This window comes from Mytilus galloprovincialis, chromosome 2 (assembly GCF_965363235.1).
Source record: "Mytilus galloprovincialis chromosome 2, xbMytGall1.hap1.1, whole genome shotgun sequence".
NCBI lineage: Eukaryota > Metazoa > Mollusca > Bivalvia > Mytilida > Mytilidae > Mytilus > Mytilus galloprovincialis.
Window position 1 is genome coordinate 56,347,619 of NC_134839.1, and position 19,077 is coordinate 56,366,695.

The following is a 19,077-nucleotide window of genomic DNA, read 5'->3' on the forward strand; positions in this document are numbered from 1 at the left end:
TTGTTTTATTGCTACAATAACATCCAATTAACACCTTCAACTCTGTACACGCGTCAGACTATACAATTGCACGCGCCAGAATATACAATCATTGTAAATAGTGAACACCTGTTGAAAACATTCACATTTTAATTATGTTTTCCTCTTGTTTGATTTCAGTTCTTTGAATTTCACAATTTGTGTCTGTATTTTCAGGACAATGATGCACAGATAATTCATTTTGCAAGCTTAATATATATTGTACAAAGAATGTTTAAAAAAAAAAAATTATAAGATAAATATATTATTGTTCTAAAACACAAGGAAAAGAAATATCATAATACAACAGGGTAAACGCTGTTATACATAATAAATATCAAGTGAATAAATGTTTCTATTTTTTTCTATCAATATTAACTTTCTTGTCGCTAAAATTGTTTTCTTTTGCATATTCTTTGAATTTTTATTTGGAATAAGTAATTTTAATTTTAAAAAAATATGTTTTCTTGTCGCTTAATAGTTTCTTGTCTCTTCTTTTCGCTAAAATAATTCTTCTTGTCGCTTCTTTACGCTTCTTGTCGCTAAAATTCCTCTTGTCGCTAATTAGTGAGACCGAACCAAAGAGATAACTTTGAGAACTTTCAAATTTTCTAAAAAAACATACGTGTTAAGAAACATCTGATTATTGTGATTTTTTTTATCGAAAAATACAAAATTAATACTATTCACGACTGTCACACTGGAAATCACTATATTATCAAATGTCAAAATCACATTCATCATTGGAAATCTAAATAATTATAAAGTCTTACCTGAACCATCTAACGTTCGCTATAGTTGCAAAGGTTTCAACATATAAAATATTAAACTCTAAATGTCAATCTCTGCATATCGAAACACACAATTGACTTTGAAATGATGATACTGTCCTATCAGTAACACGTGTACGTGCATTTTTTTCTGTCTTCTTTCATGCGATATTAAATTGTATCTTTTAAGAAAGGATTCTATGCAAATCATGGATCGGATCTCTATTGTAACCCTATCATCAAATGTATAAATTGCAAAGAAATGAAATAATAAAGTGTATTCTTTGCTTTGATGATCATTTATTTATGCATAAAAAAAAAATAAAAAAGGCGTTTGGAATATATCTTTAAAACATGTACATAATTGATTTGTTCCCCAATGTTACGATTTACGATGTTTATTAGATAATATCGCGGAAATATATAGGAGTTTCTCTAATCACAGTAGGTATAGTGTCCGGCTAAGATCGTGGTTTTTCGAGTAACTTGATCGGGCTTTTTCGAGTGTGACCACTTTTTTTTCTAGTGAATATGATCAAAAATGTAAACAAACAGACTTCTTTTCTAACAAGACGTGATATAGAAGCTTGAGTTTGATAAACAAGGTTATAAATGATATATAAGTATTTTAGATATAAACATAGTATCATTCTGACATTGCTTTTCGTTTAAAAAGTTAAAGTTAGCCTTAAAATACTTTCATTCCAAAATACCGAATAAAGCCATTATCTTACACATACCAATGCAAATGTCGACAGAAATACATACATGGAATCTATATATCCTACGATATACAGACACTTTACAAAAACTATTGTTGTTGCATTGCAAGCGACATTTTGAGACTAAATTCAGTTTTTCATGTCCGGTTTTTTTCGAGAGCAGTGTGGGCTTTTTCGAGCGTGTCCTTTTTTATCGAGTGATTATACACATTTCATTTAGCTACAAATGTTATGTGTTTACGTTTAAAAACTATAAAATAAAGGCTCAAATTCAGTACTTTCAAGGCACATGGTGTATCAATACTTGCATTTTATCACGAAACATGTATCGTTCATTTGTATATATTCTTTTTCTCACATCTTATAAATTGCATGTACAGTATATATCCGTTATCTAAACGATCTAATGTGAGTGTTCCGGACAATATACCAGTAAGTATTTGGACCTCATGGGATAACTATTACTGAACAGCAAAATGTGGACTTGGAAGATAACTTCCAAAAATGTCTTAATGAACTGTTAAACAAGAGTTCAACTGTTTTACTAACTGACAAAAAAAGTCGACATGATAAAGAGTCTAATAATTGATACTAGAGACTTACAGAAAACAGATACACCCATATTAAGACAATAAATTGAAAGACAATGGGTTTCAACTTGTAACTTGTGCTATTTTTGGTAGCCTTTGAACTATTGAAATTAATTCATTTCATGTAACCGTCATTGTTATAGATAAGTTTATTGTATTATTGAATCGTTTCTAATGTGTACATATATGGTCCCAAATTAGGTTTCCCCTTTGGCAATTATTTTTTTGGCCACCTCTTTCGCCAAATCAATATATTTTTCTCCACTTTATTACTTTTTTCGCCAAGTTAAATAAATATATCTTTCGTTTTCTTTTTTGTCTGGCCCAACCCACCCCTAAATCGTTAGTTTTCCCGTTTGAATGGTTTTGAACTAGTTATTTTAGGGTCCTTTATAGCTTGTTGTTCGGTGTGAGACAAGGCCCCGTGTTGCAGGCCGTACCTTGACCTATAATGATTTACTATTATAAATTGTTGTTAATAGATAGAGATAAACTGTAAACAGAAATAATGTTCAGAAAAGTAAGATCTACAAATAAGTCAAAATGATCAAAATGGTCAGTTGACCCCTTAAGGAGTTATTGCCCTTTATTGTCATTTTTTACCAATTTTTCGTAAATTTTTGTAATCTTTTACAAAAATCTTCATCTCTGAAACTACTGGGTCAAATTTAACCAAACTAAGCCACAATCATTCTAAGGGTATCTAGTTTAAAAAACATGTGTGAGGTGGCCCAGCCAACCAATCGAGATGGCCACCATGGCTAAACATAGAACATAGGGGCAAAATGTAGATTTTGGCTTATAACTCTGAAACCAAAGCATTTAGAGTAAATCTGACAAGGAGTTAAATTGTTTATCAAGTCAATATCTATCTGCCTTGAAATTTTCAGATGAATCGGACAACTGGTTGTTGGGTTTCTGCCCCCAATTGGTAATTTTTCAAGAATTTTGCGTTTTTTGTTGGTTATTATCTTGAATACTAATATAGATAGAGATACACTGTACACAGCAATAATGTTCAGCAAAGTAAGATCTACAAATTATCAACATGACCAAAATGGTCAGTTGACCCCTTAAGGAGGTATTGTCCTTTATAGTCAATTTTTAACAATTTTCATTAATTTTGTAAATTTTTGTAAATTTTTACAAAATATTTCCCTCTGTATCTAAAGGGCCAATTCTATATAGATAGAGAAAATTGAAAGTAGCAAGAATGTTCAGTAAAGTAAGATCTACAATCACATCACCATCACCAAAACACAATTTTGTCATGAATCCATCTGTGTCCTTTGTTTGATATGTACATAGACCAAGGTGAGCGACACAGGCTCGTTAGAGCCTCTAGTTATTATTATATTGATAGATGAAGAAATTAAATATTTGTAAGAGCAAAGGAAATGCTCACGCTATAAAATAAGAATAAAAACAAAGATTTTTCACCTTTCCTTTGAAGGATTTATTGAAACAAAAACATGAAATATTCTTTCCTTTCCGACCGTACAATTCATTTTTTTCCTGATAGGACCAACGTTACCTTAAGGTAATACACAATGTAGAACATCAAATGAGATTAACGAGGCGCGTGTCCCTTGTTTTATTGCTACATTACATTCCAGCTCCTTTGTTCTAACATGGGTGATCTGAGCCGGATCGTCCCTACCAGATCACCCCAGTTTGAGTTCCTTTGTTATGCATGCTTTCCTTTGTTCTGTAACATTTTGGCGGGAATGTCAAATCCACTATAAATCTTATGATCAATTATACGGAAAAGACTCTATCAAAATTTACGTAGAAAAAAATCAATGATATTTTTATAAGTGGGGCGAGTTGCAGACCTTTATTCAGATGGGTTTAAACCCTTTTCGTTGATAAGTGATTTGTCAGACACTTTTTCAAAAGTGGGGCGAATCGGTGAACAAGAGTGGGGCGATTTTTTTTTATATCAAATGGCGATAAAGTGTGGGCCGATTGGCCAGTGGGGCGAGTTGACATTGTTTGAAATCTACTCATCGTGTTCGGGGGTCATAAAGGATATACTTCATATAGTAATATAGAAAGTATATTATAATGGTTGTGTGACGTTCTTAACTAGTTTTTGTCCATCTGATGAGTTAAGCCTTTTTCAACTGATTTTTATAGTTCGTTCTTATGTTGTACTGTTATACCACTGTCCCAGGTTAGGGGGAGGGTTGGGATCCCGCTAAAATGTTTAACCCCGCCACATTATTTATGTATGTGCCTGTCCCAAGTCAGGAGCCTGTAGTTCAGTGGTTGTCGTTTGTTTATGCGTTACATATTTGTTTTTCGTTCATTTTTTCTACATAAATAAGGCCGTTAGTTTTCTCGTTTGAATTGTTTTACATTGTCTTATCGGGGCCTTTTATAGCTCACTATGCGGTATGGGCTTTGCTCATTGTTGAAGGCCGTACGGAGACCTATAGTTGTTAATGTCTGTGTCATTTTGGTCTTTTGTGGATAGTTGTCTCATTGGCAATCATACCACATCTTCTTTTTTATATTATGAATTGAAAATGGTTTTTCGTCTTATTTAAAATAGCTGGGATGTAAAATAGTTATCCCACTCCGGCCATCGGGGTGATCTTACAATGAACTATTAAATAACATCCAATTAACACCTTCAACTTTGTACACGCGTCAGACTATACAATTACAAGCGCCAGAATATACAATATTGTAAATAGTGAACACCTGTTAAAAACTCAAGATTGACATTTTTTTCCTTTAATCATCAATCAATATGCATAATCATGATAAATATCGTTGAATGAGGCAATACGCTAAATAAAATGATGAAAAATATTCACATTTTAATTATGTTTTCCTCTTGTTTGATTTTACAAGAGATAACTTTGAGAACTTTCAAATTTTCTAAAAAACCATTCATGTTATTGTGATATTTTTTAAATGAAAAATACACAATTAATACTAGAATCTTATTCAAAACAGTGTGGCTGTGGCCATTGATTGACGACCTAAATTATCCCATTGACTGGGACAGATTATGTGAACGTTTGTCTGTTACGACCACTGCTCACTATGTACTTGTTAAAGACACTTAAACTGTGGGGTCACCAAAGGCTCTCAACACCTAAATGAAGTTATTCGAAAAAATAATCAGGAATAACACGATGTTATGATTTATATCAATAATATAAATCAAAACATAAAGGTTATTCCTGATTAATTTTTCGAATTATTTTATTATTGAAGGCGTTAAGAACCTTTGGTTACCCCACAGTTTAAATTCTATAATAAGTAAGTAGTGAGCAGTGGTCATTACAGGCAAACGTTCACCTAATCTGTCCCAGTCAATGGGATAATTAAGGTCGTCAATCAATGGCCACAGCCACACTGTTTTGAATATGATTCTATTCACGACTGTCACACTGGAAATCACTATATTATCAAATGTCAAAATCACATTCATCATTGGAAATCTAAATAATAATAAAGTCTTACCTGAACCATTTAACGTCCGCTATAGTTGCAAAGGTTTCAACATATAAACTAGTAAACTCCTAATGTCAATCTCTGCATATCGAAACACACAATTGACTTTGAAATGATGATACTGTCCTATCAGTACACGTGCATTTTTTTCTGTTTTCTTTGATGCAATATTAAATTGCATCTTTTTAGAAAGGATTCTATGCAAATAATGGATCGGATCTCTATTGTAACCCTATCCTCAAATGTATAAATTGCAAAGAAATGAAATAATAAAGTGTATTCTTTGCTTTGATGATCATTTATTTATGCATAAACAAAAATAAAAAAGGCGTTTGGAATATATCTTTAAATATGTACATAATTGATTTGTTCCCCAATGTTACGATTTACGGAAGCGCTTTATTCTAAAAATGTGCGCCCGGTCAACGCTTTTACAACCCTATGAAGTTACAAAAAGAAGCATTCAATACTTATAATTACATTTTGTTAGCTATGATCATGAAAACACGATTTTTATTATTGTTTTATTTAATTCACCTGTGCACTTTATTGTGGGACCACGTGTTATCATGAATGAAAAGTTTTATTGAGTAATGCAAAATTTTGCTTAAGGAATAACACGTGATGTGCAGTTAGCCAATAACATTAAAGTATTATAATGAAATATACATCTAATGTAAGTATTAGATAATATCGTGCAAATATATAGGAGTTTCTCTAATCACAATAGGTATAGTGTCCGGCTAGGATCGTAGTTTTTCTAGTGATTTGATCGGTCTTTTTTGAGTGTGACCACTTTTTTCGAGTGAATATGATCAAAAATGTAAACAAACAGACTTCTTTTCTAACAAGACGTGATATAGAAGCTTGAGTTTGATAAACTAATGATATATCAGTATTTTAGATATATAGATAGTATCATTATGACATTGCTTTTCGTTTAAAAAGTTAAATTTAGCCTTAAAATACGTTTATTCCAATACCGAATAAAGCCATTATGTTACACATACCAATGCAAATGTCGACGGAAATGCATACATGGAATCTATATTTCCTAAGATATACAGACACTTTACAAAAACTATTGTTATTGCATTGCAAACGACATTTTGAGACTAAATTCAGTTTTTCATGTCCGGTTTTTTTCGAGAGCAGTCCGGGCTTTTTCGAGCGTGTCCTTTTTTATCGAGTGATTATACACATTTCATTCAGCTACAAATGTTATGTGTTTACGTTTAAAAACTGTAAAATAAAGGCTCAAATTCAGTACTTTCAAGGCACATGGTGTATCAATACTTGCATTTTATCACGAAACAAGTATCGTTCATTTGTATATATTCTTTTTCTCACATCTTATAAATTGCATGTACAGTATATATCCGTGATGTAAACAATCTAATGTGAGTGTTCCGGACAATATACTAGTAAGTATTTGGACCTCATGGGATAACTATTACTGAACAGCAAAATGTCGACTTGGAAGATAACTTCCAAAAATGTCTTCATGAACTGTTAAACAACTGTTCAACTGTTTTACTAACTGACAAAAAAAGTCGATATGAGTCTAATAATTGATACTAGAGACTTACAGAAAACAGATACACCCATATTAAGACAATAAATTGAAAGACAGTGGGTTTCAACTTGTAACATGTGCTATTTTGGGTAGTCTTTGAACTATTAAAATTAATACATTCCATGTAACCGTCATTGGTATAGATAAGTTTATTGTATTATTGAATCGTTTCTAATGTGTACATATATGGTCCCAAATTGGGTTTCCCCTTTGGCAATTATTTTTTTCGCCAACTCTTTCGCCAAATCAATATATTTTTCTCCACTTTACTACTTTTTTCGCCATGTAAAATAAATATATCTTTCGTTTAAAATTTTCTTTTTTGTCTAGCCCACCCCACCCCTAAATCGTTAGTTTTCCCGTTTGAATGGTTTCGAACTAGTTATTTTGGGGCCCTTGATAGCTTGTTGTTCGGTGTGAGACAAGGCCCCGTGTTGCAGGCCGTACCTTGACCTATAATGGTTTACTTTTATAAATTGTTATTTTGATGGAGAGTTGTCTTATTGACACTCATATATACTACACCTTCTTATATCTATCATATGGTCCGACCATATGCGTACAGTTTGACCATATGAGTATACACATATGGTCGTGACCATACGCATATGGTCCTAATACTCATATGATCCGGAACATACGCATAGACAATTCGAATTGAGACGTACATAAATATATTGTATAAGATGAGATGTATGTTTGTTCTTCAAAGAGTATACATCTTAGATATTTCATTATCTATTTGTCTTGTATCGTGTATTATTTATTTTATTGTTTAAGAAACCGAAAATGACTAAATGCTACAACTGTGAGTTTGATTATGCAAACATAATAATTGGTCATACAGCAACCAAACACCATGATAACTTCCTTTTAATAAAAGAAAAGTGTCTAAAAATTGGAAAATAAGAATATTAATCAAGACATTACAATGTTATTCCTGGTGTCGATCGAAGCATTTGACAATCTAGCTGGTGATAGCATATAATATACACATTTTGTATTTGTCTATCATTGCTAAAGGGGTGTTTTTCAATAAAAACGTGATTTCTTGTCCCAGCCACTTTAAAAAAATGTGTTGATCTTAACCAATATTTTTTTGGTGCAGTCAGTACATTGAATTAGATTTAGCATAGAAACATACTATACCTTCGGCTGTTGTTTGTTCTATGGTCGGGTTGTTGTCGCTTTGACACATTGCCCATTTCCTTTTTCAATTTTGTTTTTAGAGGGCTAGTAAGATATTGATATTGACCAACTGCTCAACATTCATACTCTAAAATATTGTACAAAAGGTAGAAATAAATGTTGTTTTTTACTTAATATAAGTTCTTTAACTACTCAAAAGTATGTTTAGAGCCAATTTATTTTAATAAACAGCTTTTTACAAAGATTTTTTAATTTTAGAAGGTGTGTCCCTGAAAAAATGTCCATGACAAAACGAAGTAATAAAATTTTGATAGTAAACAGTTTTATACCAGCAATGTTTGTACATGTTGTAAGAGATATAAACATTAGGGTCTTACAAAAGAAGTGATGCTTTTATAACGGCAGTTAAATAATTGGCAAAAAAAAAACTGAGCACATCAAATGGATCAGAGTGATTACGTATTTTTGTTAATGTTCACTACGAAACGGGTCAAATTTCCTTCAGTATCTGGTTTTAAAATTATGAAAAAAACATCAGTGTACAGCTTAGTTTGTGCTTTGATGAATAGAATCATTCTTGTTACTATTGCAATATAGGGATTTTTGGGAAAAAATAAAACATGTGAATATGTCCACTTCAAAACGGTCACCTACGAAACAAGTATGGGAGAAAAACGTTTCATAGAGGACACTACCACTACCATGCAGTCGTTTTTTTACTCTTTTTTAAATTATATTCGTGCAAAACAAATCACACGGGTTAGTTTTCATGTAATTTTCATTATGTTTTAATAAGCATAGAATAGGGTTGATGTCAACTACGAAATTTTTGTTCACTACGAAACGGTTTTGTCAACTACGAAACTCATCAAAATGTCCACTACGTAACATGAGTTGAACCTTCATATGTCATACTGTCTAATCTTTGTTGATAAAAAATGGTTCTCCAAATCAAAAAAAAATAATATCTTTCTAGTACATAAAGTAAAACAAAATGGAATGTCTATAGGTGACATTAAAATGCAATAAGATGTGCGTTTAGAAGCAGTTTCGTAGTGGACAAATGTCCCCTACGCAACAGTACATAAACTATGAAAATAATATCATTTTAACAGGAAAACAACTGTCATATTCCTGACTTGGTACAGACATTTCATAATTTAGAAAATTGTGGATTTAACCTGGTTTATTAACTAGCTAAACCTCAAACTAAAAAACAAATTGAAGAGTTGGTATTGCTTTGTTTCATAAAAAAGAATTGCCAACGTGATACAAGTATCTTGTTCAAGGGATGGATGAATTCTACTTTGTAAAGAATCACTCTGATTCAAACAAAAAATTCTTTGAAACTGACATTATCAAGATGCTTGATTTCTTGAATGACAACATATTTGTTATATTTGGAGGACATGTCTTTCTGTGCATATTATACCTAATGTGTTCATACATTTATGACTTTAAAATTTTTGTACCGATTATTCCTGATGAAGGTTTGTGATCCTTAGTAAAATTTCCCACTTCCTTTTTTTTTATGTTCATTTAAAGAATACTGCCACAGAAAACAACAGATATCTTAAAAATATTATTCCAAACAGGCTTTAACAACAAGAAAGGTTAGAAAATGGTCTAAGTAGTTGCTACTGTAACCACTAGCCAGTTAACACTGAGGTTGTGAGTTCAAACCTTGCTGGTGCTGGTGCACTCGACTAGAATTGTCAGTTTTCCTATCAAAAGCTCTGTGGTTTTCTCCTGCAATGCGGCTTCCTCCACCAAAAAAAAAATGACCGCCACAAAATAGCCTAAATGCGGTGCTTAAAAGTGGCATTAAACATCAAAAATTAAATCAAATCAACAACAAGATATATTTAAATTTAAAATATCATCATCACTTTAATTCACAAATCTGATAAATAGTATACATATAACATTTACACTAAGGTCTTGAAATAATAAATAGTTTGGAATGTTTCTTTTCAAGAACTGTTGATACATCATTATCAATTTTCTTGGATTTCTTTTGAATAAACAAACTTTAAAAATGTCACAGATTTTTTTTAAACCAAGAATTTGAGTAAATACAATTACAATTTTAACCTCATTCCACAAACTTTAGTAACACAATAATAAATGAGTCCATAGTATTGGAGCATTGGAAGTTAAGGCATTTCCAACTAAATCTGTTTAAAGCTATGCAGTATAACAAAAAAAGCTACACAAGAAAAGCATCACATCTTTAAAGTGTTTCTCATTTTCCTTTTTTTCACATTTCAATTTCATTTCTATCAAAACTGTAAATTCTTTCAATTATTTCTATAGCACTTAAGGAAATGGTGATGAACAAAATTGACTTTCCACAGTTTTCATTACATATTTCGTATAGAAATGAGGCAAAAAAAACAATAATTTTCCTTTTCTTTTCTTTTCTAGAACTTCCAGAATGTCTAAGTTTTACACATTAACGCAGCAAGAACTTTGAACTTATAAAAATAAATTGCTTTATCAGATTCATAGAAGCATCTCTGAGAATTCATAATATAAACTAAAATAAATAATATGACAGGACGGAATTTTAATAAATGAGAAAATTGTCAAATATAAAAAAAAATCTTAAAAAAATATCGCAATTTAAAATTATCACAGTAAATGCTATTATTAACAGTTTTATCAGTATAATTGTTTGACTTTTTCCACTGAAGTATTCCAGCTATCCATCCATCTTTGTTCTGCTAATAACAATTTCTGTTTTTCTTCTTCTATCATTTCTAATGTCTTTTCAAACTTATTTTTATACTCCTGAAAGAGAAGAGAGTTTTATAAGTTATTTCATAAAAAAAATTGACCAAAACTGTATCAGAAAGATTCGTTGTTTTCTTCATAAATGTTAATGAAGTCAATACACAAGTATTGGTTCATGAAATTATGTTGGTCTTGTACAATTATTTTTAGTTTTTACACCATGTATTAAAATCAATTGTTCCACATTTCTTTCTCATCATTTTAAGATAAAAAAAGTGTATATTTTTAATCCATAGCTAATGTATTACATTTCGGTGACACAGGAGTAGACTGAAAGATTGTAAGAACTTCTAAAAGTGATAAGCAAAAAACTTTCCCATAGTTTAATAGTCTAGTATTCTCATTATTTATATTTTTCATATTAAAAATTTGAATAGTTTCCTCACCTCTTCCAGTTGCCCTCCTTACCTCCCCTCTCCCTTATTATAATATAAATTATTTTTTTTATATGTAAATTGTGGCAAATATTTTGGTGGTATCTTTTAAAACAAACCTGATAAGCTTTGTCTCTGGCAGTAATAGTAGCAGTATGTCCCAATGTAGTTTTGGCTGTAGTGACCGAGGCTGTTAGCTGAGGTTTAGCAGAAGCTTCAGTAACCAGTTCATTAGAGGGCATACCTAAATATTAAAAAAATAAAAAAATCTCAAAATTAATAAACAAATTTTTTTTAACATTTTAACAAAACAACATATATATACTGAAAAAAAATTCAAATTTTATAAATACCATTTTTTTCAAGAAATTTCAAGAAATGACATTCTTAAATCATGCTTGAATGTGAATAGTCTTTGGTTTACATTTAAACAGACTACTTACATAACGTATGAAAATACTATGTCAATTTCACTGTGATAAACACACACACACACTACACATAATTGGAATACTGGGGTCCAGAGAACATTGAAAATGGGTGAAAACAATAAATCAAATGTATAGGTTGAGAATAAAACGGATTAAACACATTTTTGCTAGAAGTTCCTGATGTGTAAAACTCAAAAACTACATAAAAGTCCTCAGTTAGTGAGTTAATTGGACTAGTTTACACACCAATAACTGGTTAAAGAAAACTGTGATTGACTTGGTTTCTTGATATTTATCTTTGTTATAAATTACTAACCTGTCCACGTATTTTTTCCTCGTGGAAGGGCATTTTTGTCCTCATCATCTTCTAAAGGCAAACCTTGGTTCCTTCTTCTTATGAGTTCACTGGTTGGGTATTTCTTTGGTTCTACCCCTGCAAACATAGATTAAAGATCATGAATATCATATAAGATATTTTCCTGTAAAGATCATTTCAATTAATGATACCCTATTGTTGGCTTGATTTCTAGTGGAATTTATATGCATAACTCGAAAATTTGAATCATAATTCAGCAAAGTGGTAAACTGTAAAAAGTGCTTGTAAGTATGGAGAGCTTAAATTACTGCTTTCAATTTGACTAATGGAAACTAAAAAAACAACATTACACTGTTTGTTTATCAGTAATATTCTAGACTGACTTTCCCTTCATCATCATCATCATCATCATCATCATCATCATCATCATCATCATCATCATCATCATCATCATCATCATCATCATCATCATCATCATTTCTAGTGAAAAAAAGGTTGACATAGTATATGAATATTTCTCATTCTCATCTCCCTTCCCAAAACGTTCCAAAAATATTTCTCCTCAATATAATGATAAATCATGACTTACTTCCTTTCTCCACATCATCAACAGTCAGAAGGTTATCATACTGAACCAGTTGATTTTCTGCTGTTCTGGACAACTGCTCCACAAATGTCTTAGCTTGTTCTAATGTCACAACCTATTGTAAATACATCAACATTGATAGAAAAATGTTACAAGATAAATTAATCTTTTTCAATATTCATCAAAATCATGTTTTTGTAATAGTTTAATGTAAATGTAATAATAAGCACCGTCATAAAATGTGTGCATGAGTCTTAACTTTACAATTTTGTCAATGTGAGAAATTAATGAAGATGTGGTTTCAAAACCCAAAAACTTAATGTTGGCAGCTGAGAAAAGGATTTATATTCAGAGTATGACTTCCAGTAAAGATAAAAGGTAAACTTAACATCTCTCTATCTCAAACAACATCCTCAATCTTAGTTAATCCCATCCTACCTGCAATTCTTTAGTCTGTTTTTCTACAGCAGAAATATAGGAATTATGTCTTTCCAACTCCTTTTCACCAAGAGAAGCTATTCCAGTCTTCTGATGTGGGTGTCCTAGAGTAGGACGTAACAAAGTTGAATGTTCATTCTGAAAATATATACATGTATGTCAACAACATAGATAGTGCATCATCTTATATCATGCATTTGCCATTTTAAAATTGTATGATTTCTCAGAATATACCTTATAGTTAAGTACACTTGTTATTCCCGTTTTAAATCTCACATAAATGACATAAACTGTGTGACCGGCATGAAGACCTTGTAAGGTACCAACATACCAAATATAGTTATCCTATTACTCATAATAAGAGAGATTAACATTACAAAAATTCTTAACTCTTTTTTTTTCAAGTATTCACTGAACCATGAAAATGAGGTCAAAGACAATGGACAAGTGCAAACAAAGGCATCTATATACAAAGTTTGAAGCATCCAGGTCTTCCACCTTCTTAAATATAAAGATTTTAAGATGTTAGTTGACGCCTCCGATGCAGCCCCCACCACCGTCTCAGGATAACCATACCTATGTCAAGCTTTCTGCAACAGAAGAGGCTGGCTCAACAAAAATTTGGATAACTGACAGATTTTCCTGACTTTTGTGAATTTGACTTAGATCAATTAGATACCAATTGATACCTGTTTTTTTTTAAATTGACAGATCAATTAGATACTGATAAATTTACCTGTTTTTTGTGAAGTTGACTGAGTGTTACAGAGAACTGTTCAGATACAGTGTCCCTGGCATCTTTAGATTTGTTAAGCTCAGCCTCCAGTAAATCTTTAAGTAATAAATCAGGTACATGGGAAACAGCCTCTTCAAGTTGTATCAACTGATTTCTAAATTCTGTAAATTTGTAAATAATAAATTTAATTAAGTAAGTCATATGTTCTGCAACTAATTCAGGCCTTATTTTGTGTGAAACACATGCCTACTCCTTCTGACAATATTTCTATTACATTTTATTCAAGTCTTATCATAGATAAGCATATGCATTTAGTTATGAGTGGTTCAAAAGAGACAATATTGCTTTAAATTTATTATGCAAGCATCATGTAGCATCTATTTAAGCATAAAACTGCATTTAAAAAAAAAATCTAGTCTTTTTAAGTGTGTGTCTACAGATCTAGAGTATCGACAACTCTTTTCATAAAAGATCTTACAACAAAAAGTTCACATAAGTCCTGTAGTCATTATAGCATAGCTTACAATCAATTTTAATTGTATGATCTTTTTAGGCAAAGAAGCATATGTTTGTGTCAGACATTTGATCACTTTGTTGAGAGAATACACAATTTATCCAAGACTCTATATTTGTGTTATTTATTCTTTAGTTTTCTATGTTGTGTCATGTGTGCTGTTGTTTGTTTGTCTTTTTCATTTTAAGCCATGGCGTTGTCAGTTTGTTTTAGATTTATGAGTTTGACTGTCCCTCTAGAATCTTTTGTCCCTCTTTCTACCGAGCTTGTTATACAGTGTGGTTGTGTATCATATAAAGAAAGTAAGAGGCTGACCTTAAGATATCCTTTTGGCTACCTCGTATTCTTGCCGTGATTTTAAATTCAACTTTACACTACATCTCTTTACATAGTTATTTACAATACAGTAAAATTGACCTGACATGACATCATACAAACCTTGTAAGCATTGATTGTGATACTCATCAGCCTGTGTGAAATATGACTGTAATTTCTGTACAACAACATCAGCACATAGTTCAAATGTCTCTTGTAAAACCTGTGGTCTGGTAACTTGTCTGTTACCTTTGTTCTTGTAGTATAACTGTTAAAAAGAACAAAAATCAGTAAATGAATTGAGTTATCTGAATAGCGAGAACATTGTATACATACTAAATGCTATTCGATATAGAAAATGTTACAAAATCAAACGTATGAGATATTATAAATACAGTTATCTGGAGAACAAGAAATACTAAGTTTTTGAAAGCATTTCCCCAATTGAATACTTCCGCCCTTTATAATGCAATGTACTTTTGTCAATGCTTTACAACCCAATAAAACTAAAACCGAAGCTTTTGTTTCTTAAAAAACTTTTAAGAAACAAAACATTAATTCTTAAATACATTTGTAGTATTGCTCATTCAAATTTATTTCTAGACTGAAAGATTACCTCTGCAGATGTCAAAAGACCATCTAATGCCTCACGTAAATTTCTCCTTATAATTCCCAACAGGTGGTACTCTTCTCCTTCTTCATCTTTTTCTCCAAATATCAAATATTTTTTGTCAAATTTAGTAGATTTACTACTTCTCCTTAACCTGAAAAATCATAAATGAGCATGTATTGCTTAGATTTTGGTGTATAACAATGTTATAAATAATTTATGAAATGCTACATATACTTGAAATGATAGGACGATGAAAAATGAAAATCACTGAAATTAACAAAACCAAAAGATCAAGTTATGCAATGCATAACACTTAAACAAATTAGCATTAAGTTAATGATTATCATAAAATACTATCAACCCGAGATATATATATATGTTCAAAATTCAAAAGAAAAACCGCCTCTTAGTGTATTTTTTTTAAATCTAAAAAATACTTATTTAGCAATTTCATTTAATTCAGTTTCAAAAAAGGAATTTATAAAAAGACAAATCCGAACACATTTCAGAACAAAGCAATTCCCCTAAACATTGTCATATCCAAAAGTCACATAACTTCAAATGAAGTAAAAAAAAAAAACAACCGAAAAACATATAGAACAAAAAAATAAAATAAATCTGGGCTAGCAGCAGAAACCCATCATATGTTTTTCAAATTTAAAGAAAAAGGTATGATAAGGTCATATTTAGGACCCTTGAACTGGACAATCTAAAAGTATAATAAATCTACAAAACAATACCAATTAGATGTTCACAAGACTCTAATCTGTCGGCCATCAGTATGTATATTTTTGAATTTTGCCTTGCATATTGGCATAATTATTATGTACTTCTTAACCTGCTTATTAACCTCAAATTTCCCCTTGCAATAATATTAGGACAAAGTTAAATCACCAATTCAAATCAACTCAATTCTTTATTACTTTAAGCACATTATATACCAGTTAATCAGTATGAAGAAATTCATGTCAACTGCATCTAAAGACTGCAGCTAAAGAAAGTGTTCTGCCCATAGGCAACTAGAATGGACAAAGCTTCTTGTATAAGGACACTAAAAAATCTCTGGTAATTCATTATGATGTCAAGTGGTTTTAATTCATCCCAAGTCTAGAAATGTAGGGAATAAATTTAACATTTCTCTGAAATTGTCATTACCCAAAAACAATAAACTTAGCTTTTCCTCAATAGTACACAATGTACACACATATATCAGGGTAAAGATGTAACAAAATTTTAAAACTCAACAAAAGAATAATAACCTGAACCTGAACAAGATTTTTAGTGAAATCTGTGTAAACCAAACCCTGAAGAAAACTAAAAGTTGTATTTGAACTTTACTTGTTCTATATCTCCCTTGTATAATTCCATTGCATTAATCACGAATAATTAAAAAAATCTATTCAAACTTTCTAGCATCAGAAGGGTTTGGTAAATACAGATTTCACAGTATGAAATTACCCTGGCTTTATGGCTGCTTTCACACTTACAATCATGCCAATAGTTTGTAATGGTACCATACTATTAAAACAATACTAATTCATTTATTCTTATAAAAATAAAAAGCTGTGGTAGACTACTTTTAGAGAGGTGGGTATAATTTGGTTTTCATTGATACTTTCTTATGATCCTATCACCAGTAATTTTCTTTGTTTTCTATAATTTAGCTGTCGAAATAATGATTATGATTCACGTCTACCCTAAATTTTTTAACTTAAACTTGCAGTGAGGTGAGAGTATTTTTCTCCATGCAACAGCCTCGCGGTGACTTTGATATGAACAGCAATACCATCGTTGTTTCTTTACTTTGCATGTACTGATTTTGAGTAATGGATGGATACCCCCAATCCTTTGTCTTCTATTAAATGCTATCAAAATATCATACTAAAACATCCTTATCCCTTAAATCTGTAATATCATACTAAATCATCCTTATCCCTTAAATCTGTAATATTTTCTGATTGTTTTAATTTTTTTGTTTTTACCAGTAAAGAAATGGTCCTTTATGTACATGGGATTCATACTGGTAGCCAGGTTTGTTTTAAAATTTAGATAAATTAGCACTGTCAAAGTCAGCGTTCTGATTGAATTGTGACTGTTAAAGTTGAGTTTGCTAGTCCAAATAACCCTGGCTACAGGCCTGGGATTGACACTAGCATAAAACATGAACAGAACAATTCTTAAACAAACTCTTTTATAAGTTGTCTAATCACTATTGATAAACAACAAAGGCATATTTTCTAGCTTTACACAACCTGTCTACCAAATTAAACAAACGTTTGACAATCATTTATATAATAATCTATTTCAGGGGTTTGGGGAGTCTTTAGATAGGATTTTATTTAAAAGTATTTAGTAATGAACTTACCCTGAACCTGACACAAGATTTTAAAATAAACTCTATATAATTGAGTACACTTCTTTAATAATCAATGGACCATATTTTTAACTGTTGAAGCAATAATTCTGTTTTTTTACAGCTGTTATCCTAATACTAACCAGTTAAAGGTTTGGTTTGCCCTCTTGCTTTGTTTGTAGAAATGTTTGCTGAAGCATTGTAATTTAGATTCACATCTGCAACCAATAGATAGGGGTGTTTCAACTTGAAACACCCCTAACTTTCAATAACATTTATAAGTATAATGTATACAAGTTGAATCCTTTTCTATCTATTGAGCAAATATTTTTACAAACAAAGCAAGCAAGTCACCCAAACCTTTAACTTTCAAGCATTAGGATAACAGCTTTAATACAGATTACTTTAAATTCAGATATTATTGCAAGGTTTTTATAAACTGGATGACTATTACAATTTGCATCCTGAAATCTGTTACATATATCTGTATGCAGCTTTTTCTAAAATGGCGATGAATAATATTGCAGTTTTGTCCTTTCTTCCAGAATTGCAATATTAAAAGCACACATACAGTATTAGCTTATTTCTTTTTTAATTAAGACACTAACACCTTTAAAATACTGCCTATTTATCAGTTAAGCTTAGGATTCATTATGAAAGTTAATGTTTGAATAGCAGGCATCCTGGAACAAAACATGACCACCAAAATAATTAATATATCAGACAAGTTAAAGGAAGGGAGATAACTCAAATCAAATAATTAGTAAAATCTGTTGTCCAACACCACCACTTGTTATAACGTGCACCACACAACCACACTTTACCTAGGGGCCGCAGTAGGCGTCCCATGAAAGCTTGGTTCTCTAAAAAAATTAATTCTCTTGTAAGTTTTACAAAAGGTTAAAAATTTACCTAGACACTGATCCTTCTCTTTCACTAACAAAAAGAAATTCCATAAAATACATAAAATGCAAATTTTCAATTAATAGTTAGTTCTCCATTAATGATTTTAATAAAGAATACACTTTTCTGTTTTGATTTCTATTTTTTGTTTTAATTAATGCTATTTTTTCCCCCAATATCAAAATAATGTCATGAGCAAAAGTCTCACCATTGAACCAGTAACATTCACTGGTCGTTTTATCTTGAAACTTTTTTTGTATGTTATAATTTTATTCCATTCTAGTTTTTCTTTTTGTTGATATTTGAATTTGTGGTTTATGCCAAAGTCTGCATATAAACATATAGGAAATTTGAACTTATTGAACTTTTGAATTTGTGCTTTACCTTTAAGGACATAATCCACGTA

General features: G+C 31.0%; 1 protein-coding gene across 5 annotated transcripts in view; it reads right to left on the bottom strand.

Moving 5' to 3' along the window:
* Positions 1-10,160: 10,160 nt before the first annotated feature.
* Positions 10,161-19,077, bottom strand: part of LOC143063909 (coiled-coil domain-containing protein 180-like) — a 48,538-nt gene continuing 39,621 nt past the window's right edge. For 2 of the 5 annotated variants that reach the window (XM_076236355.1, XM_076236351.1), the window contains 9 exons: positions 16,874-16,933; positions 15,419-15,566; positions 14,926-15,070; positions 13,974-14,134; positions 13,238-13,375; positions 12,803-12,914; positions 12,214-12,330; positions 11,586-11,710; positions 10,161-11,089 (listed from right to left, as the gene is read on the bottom strand). In XM_076236355.1, the coding sequence (XP_076092470.1) occupies positions 10,961-11,089; positions 11,586-11,710; positions 12,214-12,330; positions 12,803-12,914; positions 13,238-13,375; positions 13,974-14,134; positions 14,926-15,070; positions 15,419-15,566; positions 16,874-16,933 (1,135 nt within the window). In that variant the 3' untranslated portion in view covers positions 10,161-10,960. Of the gene's footprint in view, positions 11,090-11,585; positions 11,711-12,213; positions 12,331-12,802; positions 12,915-13,237; positions 13,376-13,973; positions 14,135-14,925; positions 15,071-15,418; positions 15,567-16,873; positions 16,934-18,592; positions 18,632-18,680; positions 18,705-19,077 lie in introns of all 5 variants that reach the window. The other 3 variants (XM_076236353.1, XM_076236354.1, XM_076236356.1) reach the window with 3 other exon arrangements.